The sequence below is a fragment of the Chelonia mydas genome, chromosome 1, assembly GCF_015237465.2.
Source record: "Chelonia mydas isolate rCheMyd1 chromosome 1, rCheMyd1.pri.v2, whole genome shotgun sequence".
NCBI lineage: Eukaryota > Metazoa > Chordata > Testudines > Cheloniidae > Chelonia > Chelonia mydas.
The window spans coordinates 317749019-317766552 of NC_057849.1; the positions used below are offsets into that span (position 1 = coordinate 317749019).

General features: G+C 42.8%; 1 protein-coding gene across 4 annotated transcripts in view; it reads left to right on the forward strand.

Annotated features, from left to right (window-relative positions):
* Window positions 1–14676, forward strand: part of CELSR1 (cadherin EGF LAG seven-pass G-type receptor 1) — a 262839-nt gene extending 248163 nt beyond the window's left edge. The window contains exons 28-35 of one of the 4 annotated variants that reach the window (XM_037901572.2): window positions 935–1061; window positions 3171–3296; window positions 5501–5637; window positions 6032–6135; window positions 7168–7335; window positions 9007–9249; window positions 9759–10023; window positions 12369–14676. In XM_037901572.2, the coding sequence (XP_037757500.1) occupies window positions 935–1061; window positions 3171–3296; window positions 5501–5637; window positions 6032–6135; window positions 7168–7335; window positions 9007–9249; window positions 9759–10023; window positions 12369–12393 (1195 nt within the window). In that variant the 3' untranslated portion in view covers window positions 12394–14676. The remainder of the gene's footprint in view (window positions 1–934; window positions 1062–3170; window positions 3297–5500; window positions 5638–6031; window positions 6136–7167; window positions 7336–9006; window positions 9250–9758; window positions 10024–12368) is intronic. The other 3 variants (XM_043551096.1, XM_043551104.1, XM_043551101.1) reach the window with 3 other exon arrangements.
* The last annotated feature ends 2858 nt before the right edge of the window (window positions 14677–17534 follow it).

The following is a 17534-nucleotide window of genomic DNA, read 5'->3' on the forward strand; positions in this document are numbered from 1 at the left end:
AAACTGACAAACAGAACTAAAGCAGACTTTACTGATTTTATTGTCCATGGGGAAGAAATTCAAGAAGTAAACAAACAGCAGAGTGTCAAGGAAAGTGGACTTCTAACGTGTTTGTTTGAATGGTCTAAGGTCTGAGTAGCTTGAGAGTAGTTCTCGGAATCAGGAGCTACTGAATTCTTTCTGTTCAAACATTCATAAAGGGCCTACCCAGTCACTAGGATATCCAGACGCTTATCTCCCAGTTCTATTCCTGACTCAGCCATGGCCGTGGGCAACTCATTTAACATTTCCCCAGCTGCTAATAATACTTCCTTGAGGAATGTGGCCTCTGAACATCCTCACTTATGAGACGTGCTAGTTGTGGCACTGAACCGTGGGAAACTTTTGGAAAGTAATGCCAATTGGAGCATCATGCCGCTCGCAGCACCAAACTTCAGAGCTGAGATTGTGTAAGAGCCATGCAGCTCCAGCCTCAATTCCTCCTTTCTGCAGCAAATTGTGGATCTAGGAACTCTCTCTCTGTGCCAGGAGCGATAATTATTACTTGGTGCTTACTGACCACTTTATTTGTCAAAGTGCTTCACAGACATTAACTAATTAACTCCAGTAACCCAGTGAGGTACATCAGCAGGCATCATTAGCCCAATTTTACAGATAGGGAAACTGAGGCACCAAAAGATTAAATGACTTGTGCAAGATCGCAGTGAGTCATTGACAGAGCCAGAATTAAGGCTCTGGCATTTCTGTCACCTAGACCCATAAACAGTTCACTGGGCCATGCTGCTGCTCCAAGCCAGGATCTGTGCCCTGTACAGTGAATGTGCATTCTAAGAGCAAAGTGCATTAAAAATTGTAGCTGGCACATGGGGTGTTAGATTGTATTATTTTATTATTTTTCTGCCTTAATGCAATTAACTTTGTGTATTTACTTTAGCTCCGGGCTGCGAACTGCTTTCCTCCTCCTGCTGCTGATCAGTGCCACGTGGTTACTGGGGTTGATGGCAGTGAATAGTGATGTCATGACATTCCATTATCTCTTTGCCATCTTCAGCTGCTTACAAGTAAGTTATATAACATTAAGTTACTGTACCTCTTCAGATCTAGAACATGCTGCATATTGAACAGCCATCTCCCTGCAGTGCTGCTCCATTAACAGGGAAAATCCATTAAATCCAGTATCAAGCCAGAGCAGCTACCTTTTAAAACTGAGTTTCCAAATGAAGAAGATGGAAGGTCTTAGGTGCAGTTTCCACCCCTTTATCGCAAAGGGGGGAATTATCACACCCTTCAATAAATGGAGCTTTCTATTCTCTCAGTGGTTCCGGATGTACTGCTAGTGGAATTCATGGTGGGCACTTTCACCACTAATAAAAGGAAACTGTTTACCTCAGACACAACCTTCTGCCTGAGACTGTCAAATAAACTCCAGCTGTGGTGTCTTCTGTGTTAACACTGGCGTTCTTGCTAGCAGTAGCAAGAAGTTGTGGTTTTCCACACCATGTGGACAGCTTACAACTGAATTTACTGTAGGAAAGACAAATGGAGAAGGTGACTTTCATTTATGTTAGAGAAGCTGTTAACAGGTTGAAGGTCCTAGCACACACCCCAGCTGATCAGTAGGGGCCTGGTGAGGAGATAGTAATGGGATTCAGAATCCAGTCACTATCTGAATTTGGTCCAGGATGGTAGTGACCAAAAGTCGATTGCGTCTTGTTGGCCTGTGTGAAATGAACGAATGGACAGGTATGCACAGTACAAAAACCATCATCAGAAATGGGGTCCCCTGGTTGTCAGGCTCAGTAAAGGGGTCATGGTCCCTGCTTTCCTCTCAAGGTGGTTCCTTCAGCTCAGGGTGGAGGCACATTTGTGGGCCAGCATGGGGGATGCTGACAGTGCCACTGCCTCTGTTACAGCTGGTCTGTATGGAAATAAATCCAGTTACTGGAGATGTAAATCCTTTCACAAACCTGAACAAAAATTCTAAAGTAAAATGATGTTAAATACAACATAAGTTCAGAGGGAAGAAAATAAGAGACTTACCTTGCCTGGAGAGTCACAGTGCTACATAATGTTTCACATCATTGCTTTCTTTGAACTTTTTTTTTTTTTTTAAAAAAGATATATTTTATGTGAATTTCATTAATGAGTAATCCCAATGAGCTAATGTCAGATACGACTAATTTGATTGAATGCTTAGAGAGAGCACGCCTTAAGCTTAATATTAGTCTACCTGAGTTGATTTGTCTGAAATCATGAAACGCAGGCATCTTGGGACATTGGTGCTGCTGTAATTTCATGAGTGATGAGTTCAAAGCAGTACACCTGCAACCTAAATAAATAACAAATTTGGCAGCTGCACCGAATAAACCCAAAACAAACACACACATGCTACAAAAGCAGCCCATAGATTACAGTGTTCCTGCCAGGAGTATGAATAATCTGCAAAGAGGCTGAATGTAGGAGTAACTGCTGGCTCAGAGGAACATACACCTGTTAGCACATGGTCTCAACCCCACCCTTAACACTCCGCCGCAGCTCCTGTTTTAGAGGGTTTGCAGAGCTCGCTCTCTCTCTCTCTCGCTCTCTCTCTCTCCAGTGTTTTTAAGGGGATCTAGCACAGAAGTGGCCCACTTCTGCTATTCCCAAGGCTTCCTCTGCTGTGTATGATATTTTGATGAGTTCCAATATACCTTTCAGGATTTGGACCCATACCCAGTGTACAAACTCAAAAATATTAATGTTGGTATAACACAAAAGCACCCTGCAATATCCTGAACCATTCGACAAGGGACCTGAACTCTCTTGTGCACATTTGAATAGAATGTTTCCCTCCCAAACTACAAGGGTGCTAACAACCATCCTCTGAGATGCATCGTGGACTTCTCAGAGGAAAATTGTGTTTGTGTTTTCCCAGTCTTTTTGTGGTAATCCAAATAGCTGGTGGAAAAGCATGAATCCCTGAGGGATTGACCATTATCAGTTCACTAAGGACAGTAAGTGTTTAATGCTATTGTGGTCAGTCATTGCCATTAAAAGCATGTACCATATGCTGGAATTAAGAGCTGGTTTGAAAAAGGCCGTTCACTAATTTCCAGTTGTATTTTTAATCCAGTAGTAATAAATCATGCATTTATCTTAGATTATTTTTCTCTCTATGTCTAATAACCCAGGGGCTCTTCATTTTCTTCTTCCACTGCGTTTTTAATAAAGAAGTCAGGAAGCACTTGAAGAATACTTTAACTGGAAAGAAACCCCTTTCAGATGACTCTACTACAACAAGAGCTACATTACTAACTGTAAGAGGTCGACTTGGAAAAACGTTTTCTTGTTTATAGTTGTCAGCCACCCACACATATAATTTTAACTAACTTGTCCATAACAAAATTAATTCTTTCTCCCTGTTTTGAGTGATTCACTGAAAGCCTTTTCATTTTAAAACAGAAATGAAAACTGTTGGGGAAAGGAAATTATTTTCTTCAAGTAAAATGGAGCATCATGAAGCTATTAGCTATTTGCACAAGACTTTTTGTGCAAATACTAGTGGCATGGCTTTTTACTAAGGACTTCTTTTTTTATTCCCACAAAGTTGAAAGTAAAGGCAGTGTCTGTTAACTGTGGTTGTGCACCTTATTCTAAACTGATTATTTATCAGCAGTTTTCTGCCCAGTTTGTAAAATGTTAACTTGTATAAGTGGTGGTTGAAAGCTGTTAAGTAGAATAGCTAGCTGCCACTGAAATTATATTGCAATATTTTCAAGTAAGTAAAAGCAATTCCTTGTTCATAAAAAGATTCTTGTTTACAGTTTCCCCCATAAGGTAATATGTAAAGATTTGTTCTGGGTAATTATTGCTTGGCACTTTTCATGTTCCTACTTATAAGACCGTTACTTAGTTCCCTGGGAGGTAGCTTTTATTATCTTCATTATACAGGTGAGAAACTGCGGCAGGGAGATTAAATATCTGATTCTCAAAAGTGTTGAGCAGTCACAGTTGCCCACAAAGAGGGTTAATGGAAAACTTTACCTCTGCCACTAGACCCCCTTCCATGTGGAGTCCCAACAAGAATGAATTCTCTCTCCTGCCCTAGTCGACATTTATATGCAGCCATTAGGTGAACTAGTGAGATGACATGGACTCAATATACAGATGACACGCAGCTCTGCTTATCCTTCACTACCTATGATCCTACCACTACCACCAAGATGGCCAGTGCTTGGACGAGTTCAGCTCATAGATAAAGAACAGCAGGTTCTTTAAACAGAACTGCAGTAACACAGAGGTGATGCTGATGGGCAAAAGAAAGCACTCTGAGTAGATTGCAGCCACAATACGGCCTCCTTTGGTTGAAAGTACACACCCACAATTGGTCAATTCAGTCCATAGTTTAGGGGTATTCTTGGATTCCATGCTCATATTAAGCACTCCCATAAAAGCACTTGCTAGTAATGCTTTCTACCATCTCCAGTTGGCTAGGAGACTTAGTCCCAGCTTGGCAGATGAAGACCTGGCCTCATTTATTCATGCCTTTGTCACCTCTTGGCTGGACTAAAGTAACATGTTATACCCGGGCAGAAAGCTTCAGCACCTAGGAAATTCCAACTAGGATAGAACATTGCAGTGAAACACAGGCTACTGCGAACACACCATACCTGTCCTCTGCTTCCTACACTGGCTTCTCATCGAATATCCAGTAAAGTTTAAGCTCATGGTCCGTATCACCAACGTGCTCATTGGCTTGGGCCCACAATATTTAGATGATCACCTGAATCTCTAGGATAAGGACTGTGGTCAACTACTCTGTTCCTCAGGCACAAGAAAATTCTACAGTCAGGGTAAAGCTTTCTGAGCTTTCTCAGGGGCTGGTCTGTGACTGAGACAAACTCCCACAAATGCTAAGGGTCATCACAACCGTTACTACCTTCCCTTTCAAAAGCCAGGTGCACTTCTTAAATCTGCCTCCTCTGATAAACACCAAGCAGCATATACATAAATAACCAACCTGCCCTACTAAACCAAACCACTCCACTGAACACAGAATTCTCCTGCTGGGGAGAGGATGAGAAAGAGATTGAATCACACATGACAGATGTTAGTCACGTTGCTTAATGCACTGCTGGAAGGTGGTCAGATACTGCGGTAATGAGCACGTATAAGGACTTATAAAAATAGAAAAGAAAGTCAATGGGAGCTGAGTTTGTGATGCACTTCTGAAAATCAGATGCTGTGTGACTTGTCAGTGGCCAGGGAAGAAGCCTGTGTCAGAGCTGGGATTACATCTCTGGAGTGTCTCATTCCCAGTCCTGTGCTCAGGCCACTCAAACGGTGATGCTCGGGAGCTGAGAGACATTGTTTGCGGGGGGGACGCAGTTCCTACTCAAAATGTGCAGTCTGGGGGTTCATGTACTTAGACGTTCCTCTGCTGTGTAGCCATTCTGGAGGCAGCTGAAGGAGAGATGTTTGTTTATTGGTTATCATTCACTACTACTACTTTTTTCCTCAGCGATCTCTGAACTGTAACAACACATATATAGAGGAGCCAAATATGTATCGCACAAATATTGGAGAATCCACAGTCTCCCTAGAAAGCACCATCAGGTCAGCCAAGAGCCACAATAGCTACCTTGCTTACATTCTCAGGTAATCGGGTGGTGGGTGCATGGCTTTCAGGCCTTTATTTTTCCCTTCTCATTGCTTTTGTGAGAAAAAAACTAACCAAAACCAACTAATGTTTTAGTTCAAATGCTACTAGTGAGATGAGAAACCTGTCCTGTTCCTTAGCAATTCTCTTTATGCAGTTGTTATCTTTTCATCTTCCTTTATGTATTTCTCATTTGCATGCAACTTTAGTGGGCAATTCAAACTATAATTAAAATGAAATACTAGAAGTGTTTTTGCTATTAGTCCTGTACAGCTTGCCTGTTAAAATGTTACATTTGACAGTGCATAATGGAGATTTAGGGTGGTCTCTGTATTTCTGTCTTGTCACTAAGACTAGCATGTTGACCAAAAATGTTGTTTCCCCATTTTTTAGGGATGAGGCTGCTCAGAAGCTCAGTGGGTCCTCAAGCCAAGCAAGGGCTGGTCAGACAGAAGGAGATTCCTCCATTTTTCATAGGAATCCATCAAAATCCAATGGTAAGAGCTTTTTGGAGAATTGCTTAGAACCATGTGTGCATTTCTTCCTCCTCAGCTTAATAAAGATACTTTCTTCAAAAAGATCCTATAATTAATGTAGTAACCTTTTCATCTTACTGTGTTTCACTCTCAATTTAAATAGCTGTACTGGCATGACAAGATATAAAGGTGTTGCCATAGTTATTGAGTATCTTTATCTGGGACAAGGTTTCATAGTAGAAATATCATGTGTCTATTTTGTATTAGGATCTATTTCTGATTTGATGGCAGGTTACCACAAATTGTGTGATGGTTTGTCTTTCCTTTCATTCTCTTTCCTTTCTCACAAAGTTATGCACAATTTTTCTTCCTTGCTTTTCAGATGGAAATTTCTTACTGGTTGAAAGTTCGAGGAAGTGTCTTCCTTTTACTACTTTGTATTTTTTTTCAGTAAAGTAGGAAGTGTGTCTCAGTTTCATATTGTTTATATTTTGGATCTGGACAAATATATTGTTGCAGTTTAGCGTTGTAAGCATGCTTTTCAGTTTTCTGTTTCTATGTCTTCTTGGTGCTTTATGTTGGAGGGTGTATGTGTTGCTTTGACCAAGATGGCACCAGATGACTATTTTGCACATTGAATAGCAGCGAGAATTGTGCTCTCCAGCCACTGTGTGTACACAGCAATTATCCAACAAATGAACTTCAGTCACTCTCTTCTTCTCACACATTTAAACACATTTAAACTTTAGCAACAGTTACAGGAGCAACAATAGTGGACACTAAACCATATAAATTGTTAAAGTATCCTATCCAGTTAGCTGTACTGTGCAATTTTGTTTCACTTGATTTCCTCAGTTGAAGACTGCTGCACTAATAATTAAATCTCATCTGGCTGACTGGGCTGTGTAGGCATAAGCATTCTAAAGTGCCCATCACCACAGTATCTGGGAGCCTACAGTGGTTTTCTTTCACTCCATTCATTTGGCATGTAGATTTGCACAACTGCCTTTCAGGTTCTAATCCCTATGTTTTTTGCCTCCTCCACTTGGACAGAACATGATTCTGATTCTGACAGCGAGTTGTCTCTTGATGAACACAGCAGCTCTTACGCTTCCTCCCATTCATCAGAGAGTGAGGAAGATGGGATTGAAACAGAGAAAAAATGGAACACAGCCACTTCCAAAAACAATGAGCGTGGCCCAATCCACAGCACTCCTAAAGGTAAAGCAGCTAGCTGCTCATGCTGTAGGAATAGATTTCTTTCCCGTATTATAAAATGAATTGAGTAGTGGATGCATGGAATTGACCAGGATAGTATACAGCTACAGCTGTTTTGAATCCCTGTTTTCTTATTGGTGGTGATATCCAAGAGATCCTTGTTTCCCCAAGCTGAGAGGATTTGTCCCCTGTGGTGAATGAATGCAAGAACAAAGGACACTTGAGCAAGTGTGCATCAGCTACTTAGCGTACCAATGCAGCATAGCTGTTAGCATTGCAGAGGGACCCTGCAGGCTGTTTCTCTCCACAAATGTCATTGGAAATAGCACTACACAGCTATCTAAATATCAGCAGAGGGAGGCAGGAAGAGGAGGCAATAAAAGAGCATGGCAATTTGGGAAAAAAAGGAACACCTGCAACATTCCTCCCCTCCCCCGCCCCATACAATAGAATAATGGAGATTTCCTGGGGTCAGGGGAGGGCATGGAACTGAAAGGTTTGAAATTAACACTTGGTATCAGTCACGTGAATATTCTGTGCACCGTGTCCCTCTGTGACTCTTTGAAGATACAGAGAGACTGATATGGTCAGACAAAACTCAGTGGGTTTTGGCTCTCTGGTGTTCATTCACTTTCCCTTGCTTCATCCCATACAGGTTTGCCGTTCCCTTTTGATTTTTACATTCAGACAAACCCAGAATAAAATTCAACCAAAATTGCTACCATTTTCCCACAAATATAAACTGATGTGATTGAAACTCAACCCAGCCTTGCAGCAAGTTTTGGGTTAGAGAGTGTTTTCGACAAATCCATTCATTATTGTAGCAAGTAGGGTTATGGCTGAATTGACAATGATGGCTTTAAATTCAGCTCTTTATAATAATACCTTGACAATGGTAGGTGCTTCCATCATAGCGTTTGTTCAGCATTGTGCATTTTCAGTTTAGCGAGCTATCCCAACGTTTGCTTTTATTAGCCTCAGGCATACAGGGCAACTTCTGGGTTCCTAGGAAACATGCTGCTCTAAGGCTGCACGAGATATCTCCTTTTTCTTATCAAAGGTTAATCTTCTGGAAAGAACATTATAGAGCCATTCCAGTTTAAGGACCAGATTGTGCTCCACTGCTGGACAATGAGGGAGGGTGCAAGGGGATGTGCTCCCACCCCCTATGCACTGCTGGCCAGCAGTGCAGCCCAGTTGCTGTTCCTATGCTCCCTCAAGCATAGGGGTTGCTCCCTCCATTTAAGTCTAAGGGTGCAAGACATCTCAAAGGGCAGAGAGGAGAAGGCAGGGCCATGCTCCAACATACACGTGTATCGGCCAGTAGAGCTAGTCAGGCACATAAGGGATGAAGAGTATGCTGCTGCTGCTGCTCCCACTCTGTGACAGGTTGCTCCAGGAATAATTCTGCCTTGGGGAAACAGAATTCCTCTCTGAGCTCCACCTGGGGCAATGTACAAGCACACTGCCACCAACTAGGACAGTATTTAACTGGCAGGATAGAGCCCTCCAGCAGCAGGCTGGGCTAGCTAATCTTTAGAAATGGTCTGCTGCAAATGACTGTTCCACTGAAACTGTTGCAGAGAATAGGACTAGTTGAGCAGGACTGGAGGAAAGAACCTCACCTTTTGCTGAAGGGTGGTTTTCGAGCCAATGTGTTTTTTTGCATTGCAGTTGATTCTGTATCCAATCATGTGAAACCCTATTGGCCCACAGAGTGCGTAACAACAAGCGATGGGGAGGATCCAGGTGGGAAGCAGAAACTGAAAGTGGAGACAAAGGTTAATGTAGAGCTTCATAGGGAAAATCAAGTGAACCACAGCAATGAAGCACCTCGAGAAAATGAGAATGAAGGGCAACAGAAAGAGAATAAACCTATACAACAGCAGAATAACCAGCACCCGGAACAGAGGAAAGGTAAGTCAGCCAACCCAGTGCATTAGAAAGAAACAAATGAGAGATTAAGTGAAAAGTTTTGTAGATTCTGTGACGGTAACTCAGAGATCCCAGCTGAAGGCCTCTATTGCCACGTTAGAAAAGTGGGGAATTTGCCAAGTTCCCCCTTCATTCCCTTCAGCCTAATGACTTCTCTAGCAATCTGCAACAAATTTGGCCAGAGGCAGGCATGGGCAGGGTTGGCCATCAGCACCATTCATGTTCTGGCAGAATATGATTGCTCTGTAGGGGCATAATACCCTTCAAATTGGCTTCAGTCTGTGTAACCAGAGAGGTCTGTGGAGGGGCAATAACTGTAGGGACTGTTTTTGGATGGGTCTAACCTTTTTATTTTAACATGGAATAATGGTGGCAAACTTGAAATAATCTGCCTAATAAAAGGTAAATGTTGCTTTTGCATTTGTTCAGTTTGATTAAATAAAATTACCAACATAATTAAAACCTCTGATCCTCCTTTCTTTCTATTCCAGGCATCCTGAAAAATAAAGTCACCTACCCTCCCCCTCTGATGGATAAGAATATGAAGAATCGACTACGGGAAAAGTTATCGGATTATAATCAAACCACTATCTCATCCAGGACTGCTTCCTTAGGGACAAATGATGGGGTTCGTTCACCCTCTGACACTGGGGTGACAATAAAAAATCCACGGAGAGAACAGTCTCGAGATCAGCTCAATGGAATGGCCATGAACGTTCATGTGGGAACAGTGAATGCTGAGACCTCAGATTCTGAGTAAGTGCCAGTTTGAGACTGTCTTCCCACAATCACTGGCTTCTGACTTCCGCTCCTTTCTCTTCCCTGCCCCGGGTTCACTTCCACACGAGACTGCACCATCTCATTTTTTAGATTTCTAGGCTACTGGATTAAAGACTTGGGACAATGACTGTGATAACCTCTTAATTATACAGCGCCCCATGCCCAAAGGCTTCTTAACATCTCACTAAATAGACAAAACATGTCTTAAGAACATATTACAACTAAACACATACTCTAGACTAAAGCAACCCTCTCTTTGCCCTCAACCACAGACATGAAAAAACACCTCTCAAGCAGCCTCAAATTAAAAAGGCCAGGAGGGCTAGGGCAGTAGGGGGTGGCAGGAAGGGGTCAGGGGCTGGGGCTGTAGGCAGTCAGTGAGCTTGGAGGACTGGTGGCAGAGAGGAAGTGGTCAGAGGACTGGGGCATTAGTGGTGAAGGAAGAGGCGGTGTTGTGGAGCTGGAGCTGTGGGGGACTAGGGGGTTGGGAGGGCCAGTTGTAGTGGGGGGAAGGAAAGGGAGGGTTAAGGGAGGTGGGAGATCTGGTGAGGTAGTGGAAGGAAGGGAGGGGTTGGGGAGCTGGTGCTGTGGATGAAAAAGGAGTTGGTAGGGCTGGGGGGCAGTGAGAAGGAGAGAAAGGGGGATTCCATTAAGCAGGGTCTCTTGAGTGTGGGGAATGGGAAATGTGGAGGCACGGGAAGGGACGTGAGATGCTATGGAGCAGATGCTTTGGTCACCCAGGACAGGAACATCAGGGAGTCAGGAATGGCTAGGAGCAGTGAGAGAGAGGAGAAGGTGCATGCTGAGCAGATGCTCTAGGGAGCAGGGAGGGCAGTGTTGAAGACCGAGGCTATGGGGAGTCTAGTGCAGACAGGGTAGAAAGTCGGCGGCAGGAGCCCCGGGGAGTTGGGGGCACCAGTAGGCAGAGTAGGACAGGAACTCCAGGAAGATAGGGAGGGATGGTCCCTGTGGGAGAGAGGGTAGTGGGGGTGCTGGGAGTGTGGAGGGCTGCATGCAGTGGGAGGAAGGGGAGGGTAAATTTAGGGGGTAGGAGCTTTGGAGACCTAGGGAAGTCTGTGGCCAAAGAGTGGATGCTCTGGGGAGTCGAGAGTGAGGAGATCTTGGGTAGTGGGAGCATGGTGGGGGAGTTCTAAGTATCAGGATGCCAGAAAGGCTGAGAGCAGTGGGAGAAAGTTAAGGAGCAGTGTCAGGGTGCAGGAGCCCTGAGGAAGTGGATCTCAGGAGGGCTGGGAGCAGTGTGAGGGAAAGGAGCAGATAGTCTGGGTCAAAGGCATGAGGAGCTTGGCATGGCTATGGCGGGGGAACAGTGCTGGGGGAAGATGAGTAGAGTTGTTAGGGAAGTCCAGGGAGCTGGAGAGAAAAGTGACATACAATACTACAGTCCCTAAAAATATCATAGATGTGGTTAACAGAAGTAAATCTGTTGGGTTGAAATTGGTGCATATATTTGCCATTATGAACTAAAGCTAGATTTTAATCCCAAGTACAGCACAGATTTTCCTAAAACAGGTATTCATGGAATGATTGTTTCATTAGTAATCATGTCTAGTAACATGTCCAAAGTTCAGATGATGAAAATGACATACCTATACATTCCTTCTTTAGCCAAACTTTACTTTACATGTTCAGTTTTCCTTTAAGTACCACAATAATAATAAATATCCTAATTCTTTTCATAAGGAAATCGCTAACACAGCCTTAACCATGACATCGTGACCAGCTCCACCAGCTCCAGTACGCACACTCTAAACTGGTACACAGACTTCTCTAAGCTCCATTTGAAAAGTTACCCTCTGATCTTTGAAAGTTGGCTATGGGAATGTTCCCCAATTAGCCAACAAGCCTAAGTATTACTCACTAATAGGAGCTAGTTGCTGCTATCAGTAGAATTATTCACTCATAGGGAATATCTGGCCAGCCTACAATGCTAAAGAATATATATATATACTGTTACATCTTTGTACCGTTTATGTATAAACTATGGCATGAGTCTGTTTGAAATGCAAAGTTTCTAACACCATGTAGGATTTCAGTAGTTTATGAAATGCACGCCTCCTCCTAGACATTACCAATTACATGCATTGTACAGGCCTTCCTCTCATAATGCATTTCTATCTGCATCTCCTGTAAATAACTTTCTTCTGCCTTATTTTGTCCTTTGTAACAAGAGCGGCCTCTGCCTTGCAAGCACTTGGTGAAGCATGTTAATTTACTAAAATGGAATAGGTAGTTTCACTTGGAATTGTTTGCCTGTCTCTATTTAACCCTAAGCCTGCATGGTTACTTCTTCTCATGAACAGAGGCAGTAATGAAACTTCAATTTGAACCATCAGGAAATACTGATGACATTTCCACCTGGGGACTACTTGCTGTGATGTCACTTCCTTGGTACCTTGGATTTCACAGGAGATGCTGCATATCGAGGATGAGGATGGTACTGCTTCCTATGGCAGACTTCTGACTGCTCATACATGAAAAATAGTGCCCAAGACATGCATGATAAGGCTACATTGTGGTATATTCAATGGCTGTGTGAATATGTAACTGTGCCAAAATGCATGGAGATGTAACAGAGACTCATTACAATGGATGAATGATTATAAGAAGTGTTGACAGACTCAAAGCAATGCTGCAGGAACTGCTAATGTGTGCAGCCCATAATGACTTACACAAGGAGAACAAATTGTCTTTACTCCAGTGGACCTACAATAAGTCAAATTATTATTAAGAAAAGCACTCGAAGATGCCTCTTCCTGAGGTCTTGTTCTATTACAGTGTGAACCATTCAGCTTCATGAACTCTAGAGAGAAGAATATCACACCAAGTGCCCTTCCTTATCTATGCCAGCATCTTTACTAGCCTTTGATGGACACAGTGTCTTAAAAAATGTCCTTTATATATATAAATATATAAATATAAAAAAATTGTAGATAATTTTATATATTTTGTATGGTGACTCTAAAGAAGGAAAAGTTCCTTTGTATATTTTACATTTATACTGATATTCTTCATTTGATGCTAGGAAATCAATGGGAAGAGCTCTTGATTATTTTTTATATTAAAAATTGCACAGTTGTACTTGAATTTGGCATTTGATAATGTAACTCGTGTTTGCATCAAAGCCACCCTAAAATGCAGTGCAGTTTTTAAAATACTACAGTGAAATGGTTGAGTCTAAATTTATAAATATAATTTATAGGTTTCTGTTTCCAGATTATGGAATATTTTAAGGATGCAGTGTGTATTTTTGATAACCTCTACTAACAAACACCAACAAAAATGTTCATTTGTTTTGAAGGTGTTTTGGCCTCTTCTCCCATATTTTTTTATTTGGTGTTTACATTAAAAAGAACAGAAATCGAATTTCCCAGCTAAAAGACATCGTATCTTCAGCTAGTTAAAGATTTCAAAACAGTTCTTGGAGAGAAATCAATTCTGGTTTACAATATTTCCCTTTTAAAATAAAGCTTGTGTAATTTACATGCTAGTCACCTTTTGACTTAGCTTTTCATCACATTTTTCCTACTGAGCAACAAACAAGGGTCTTGTTCTGAGGACACACTTGTGCAGCTCCCCATTGCACAAATCATGTGTGAGGCTTTCTGCTTTGTTTTACTTTTTATTGTTTACTCTAAGTCAGCATTTTGCCAACTGGAGCAGCAACATGAGTCTTTAAGGATATCTGTGTTTCATTTCTTAACTGTTTGGGAAATTCCTGGCTATCTTGTTGTTTTGCAATACAAACACAAGTATTAAACAATTTCATGTTTCATGCGCACTAAACATATTTTCACAAGTGTAAGAAACATGTGTAGTGTCTGCCAACCTCATCTTTTCACAATGTTTACCAAAAAAAAAAAAAAAAGGTGAAAAATAGTCCACAATAAATATGTAGGGAAATGTTTCTGTTAACAGTTCCTTTTGGCTTGAATATATGACTCAAAATGAGTCCTTAAAATTCCACTTACGAAAATGATACATTTGTTATCTACCTTTTCTTAGTGTTATGTATTTCATACGATAGTAATTTTTCATAGTTACCATTTTGAAAAGTTATTAGCTGTTCCTTTGTATGAATGTGCATGTGAGAAAGAAGAAACAGAAACAATACATCAGGCTGGATAAAATGCAGGAAATTAACCAAAAAAAAAAGCATATACTGTAGTAATATTGGTTTTATTATATCCTTATGCATTTTTAAATCTACTTGAGGCCTTTGGAAAGGGGAAAGGATACTGTCTCTTTAAAAAAAATTATGCAACATACTGCGTGAAATTTTCTGATTGAAAAGTTTTTTATGTTGAAGTGTCTATCACACTTGACTCTGCTCAGATACCGTGTACAACCTGTGTTAACCATTTTGCATCTGTGTATGTATATTTTGCCCCAGTGAGATGTAGTTAGTTTTTATTTCAATCAGAACTGTTTCAGTAAATGTGTCAGTTGTATTAATGACAGAAAAATTACAACCTATTTTTATGACTTGTTAAAACTTTATGGCAGGTTAGACACTGGAGGTTTTTTAACAAAATATGTATTTATTAATGTGCAGAACACTGGAATTGCAGCACAGATGAAAGGAGAATAAATTAAGATTTTTAATTTGTATTCCTGCTCTTGCTATTTATTTTTCATGGAGCATTGAAGTAGAAATGGGTGAACTTTTGAGTAGCATTTCCTATCGTTTGTAAAGGAGTTGTTTGAAAATGCAGACAGAAGTAATGTTTGTACTGATAACAATCACTCTCCTGTGAAACAGAAAGTTTGAAAAACTCTAAGAATGTTTATCACCAAAGTAGCACTGTTTGCGAGATTTTAAATCTTTGGTTATGCTTCTGAGGAAGGTTGCTGAGCATAGAAATTAGAAAGAGGAAATACCTATTAAGTTAGCTTGTGCATAACCCTGTAGCATCCAGCCTCATTTTGAATATGCCAATAGGCATATCTGCGAGCTGGATACTACATGTTGTATTCTCCCAAGATGTCCTTTCCTGAAACCTGATGCCTTTCTAATGCTGAAATCTATGAATCCATTTCTTATTATGATTAAGTTAATAGGGCTCCGCACAAGCACGGGGCTCTGTCCATGCAGATGAGCTTGCTGAGTCAGGGCCACAGATTGCACCAATCTGATTTGATCATGTATGAGCATCTTACCATTTGGTTCAGTTACAACCTCTAGATTGATTCCCCCATGTAGTTATCTGCTGTGGTTCTTCCTTCTAGAACATTCCAAGCAGCAAACCAGTATAAGCTGGTTTTTTGCTTGAAAATTACAAACAGTTATTCTGGATGCCTTCACACGGTTCTGAGATATCAAATATAATATTAGATAATTCTTCACCATGCCTAATGTCCACAGCTCCCTTACAATGGGCACTTCAGGCTGCTCGCAGCAGCAGAAAGCCCTGCCTCTGAAGTTCCCACTAGATTTGCTTTGCCCCCATAGTGGCTCAGCCAGTCCTCCCTGCTGCTTTACTGAGGGAAATTCCATACTCTCATTTCAAATCTCTGGTTATTGGGCTCCATGAGATGTCAGGCTAATGCCCAGCTCCGTCCCAGGGCTTCTGGGGTGGTTTTCCCTTCGTAACTGTTTCCCCTCCTGAGGCATTGTGGCTGGTGCCCCTGCAGGCTTTGGGGAGAGAGGTAGGCTGAGAAAGCCAAAGGCAAAAGGAAAGGTCTGGTTCTTCTTCGAGTGCTGACCTGTGGGTGCTCCACTTTAGGTGTTGATGCGCCCTGTGCGTGTAGCCGGAGATTTAAAGTAGCAGTGCCCGGTTGGGCCGCACATGCGCAGACCCCGTCTCGCACTGCCTCAGGCGGTTAACTGATGCTGTGCAGCCAACCCACCCCCCACACTTCCTTCTCTACTGCCGTTGGCTCGAGTCAGAGCACCTGGCAGTTACTCTTAATTCCCTCTTCTGTTCCCTTTTTACCTGTAGTTAATAGTCCTCATTGAAATACTATCTCCCTTTTCTCTTGCCCTGTCTCAAAAAAAAAAAAGTATTTTCCTGATAGGACCCTAAGTTTCATTTACCCAGCGACTGCAGCAGATCTACAGCCATCTCTCTCTCCATACAACTGAGAGACTACGCTCCTTCTGGGGCAGGCCTGCCCCCTCAGGCTTTGAACGCTGCGCTACCTGCCGGCTGTCAACACCGCTCTCAGACGGCCACTCACAGTGCGTCTGATGTCTCGGGGAGGGACTCATATAACAAAAGTGCCTGCACTGCCACAACCTCAAAGCACACACAAGAAAGGCAAGAGATTTACAGCTGAAGCTTCTCCTCATGGAGAAATCTCTTTGCCCGGTGTCTGACCAGGAGGTATGAACTCCTCCTGGCCAGAAATCGCCTACGGCCGCGTCGAACAAAGGCCCCTCTTCAAGGGCAAAGCAGCCCAACCAAGCTGCCAAAAGGGTAGCAAAGAGACGGAGACCACATCCCTGGCCTCGGAGTCATCTAGGAAAAGGCGTTCTGATAGCAGCCAAGCTGGTAACACCGGCTATATCCCCGGCCGACACACCGGGGCCCTCCGGTACCAAAAAGAAGAGAGCTCCTAAACACTCGAGCTCTTCCACAAGCGCTAAGGGGAAAGTTAAACCCCAAGTCTTGGCACCTACAACAGCCAGTAAACCCTCGGTACCAAACATTTCAGCGCTCATGCTGCCACCTACTGTTGGCACTATGAATTTCAGCCAGACACCTGTGAATACAATGCAGCATACGGTACCGTGTTCCCCTATCACACTGGTACCGACCCTGGCCTCATCACAGCAACTCCTGCACCACAGAGACTTATCTGTCTCATCAGTACCTCAGTCCCCCCTCCTCGGTACCAATGTCGCCTTGATACACAGGGCTTTTTTCCAGCCCAGCTCTCCACAGTCGAACACACTGCTATAGTGCGGAGGACGTGATAGGCTTGCCTCAACATTCCTCTCCTGTAAGTAGTCCTGCCACACAGGCACCACCAGCCACTGGCTTCTCTGCAAACTTTGCAAACCAACCCTGGTTCAGCCAGCCTTGGATACCTCCTATGCCATTCCAACCAGAATGGCCATTCTGGCAACCGTGGGCACCAAACCCACAACAACAACAACAGGAAATACCCAACACTCTGCCCGCAACTGGTGCACACCAACCACCTGTGCTGCCCTCACATGCACCCCCTAGTGTCCCCGAACAGGGGGCCAAAGAACAGGAGGAATTTTCAGACCTAGATGACATAGCTGACACTCATTTTTCCTCCCCCCCCCCCCCCCCCGGTGGCTCAATTATGCCTCCACCTCCCACCACAACGGAGGATTTCAGGCAGTTTCAGGACCTCTGCAAGAGAGTGGCAGCTTCCCTTGACATCTCTCTGGAAGAGATCCAGGAATCGCGCCATCGTGAATGAGGCAATTATGGATCCTGTCAAATTACTCTGGCAAACCCCAGCAATGATTCCACCTACCTGTAAAAGATCTG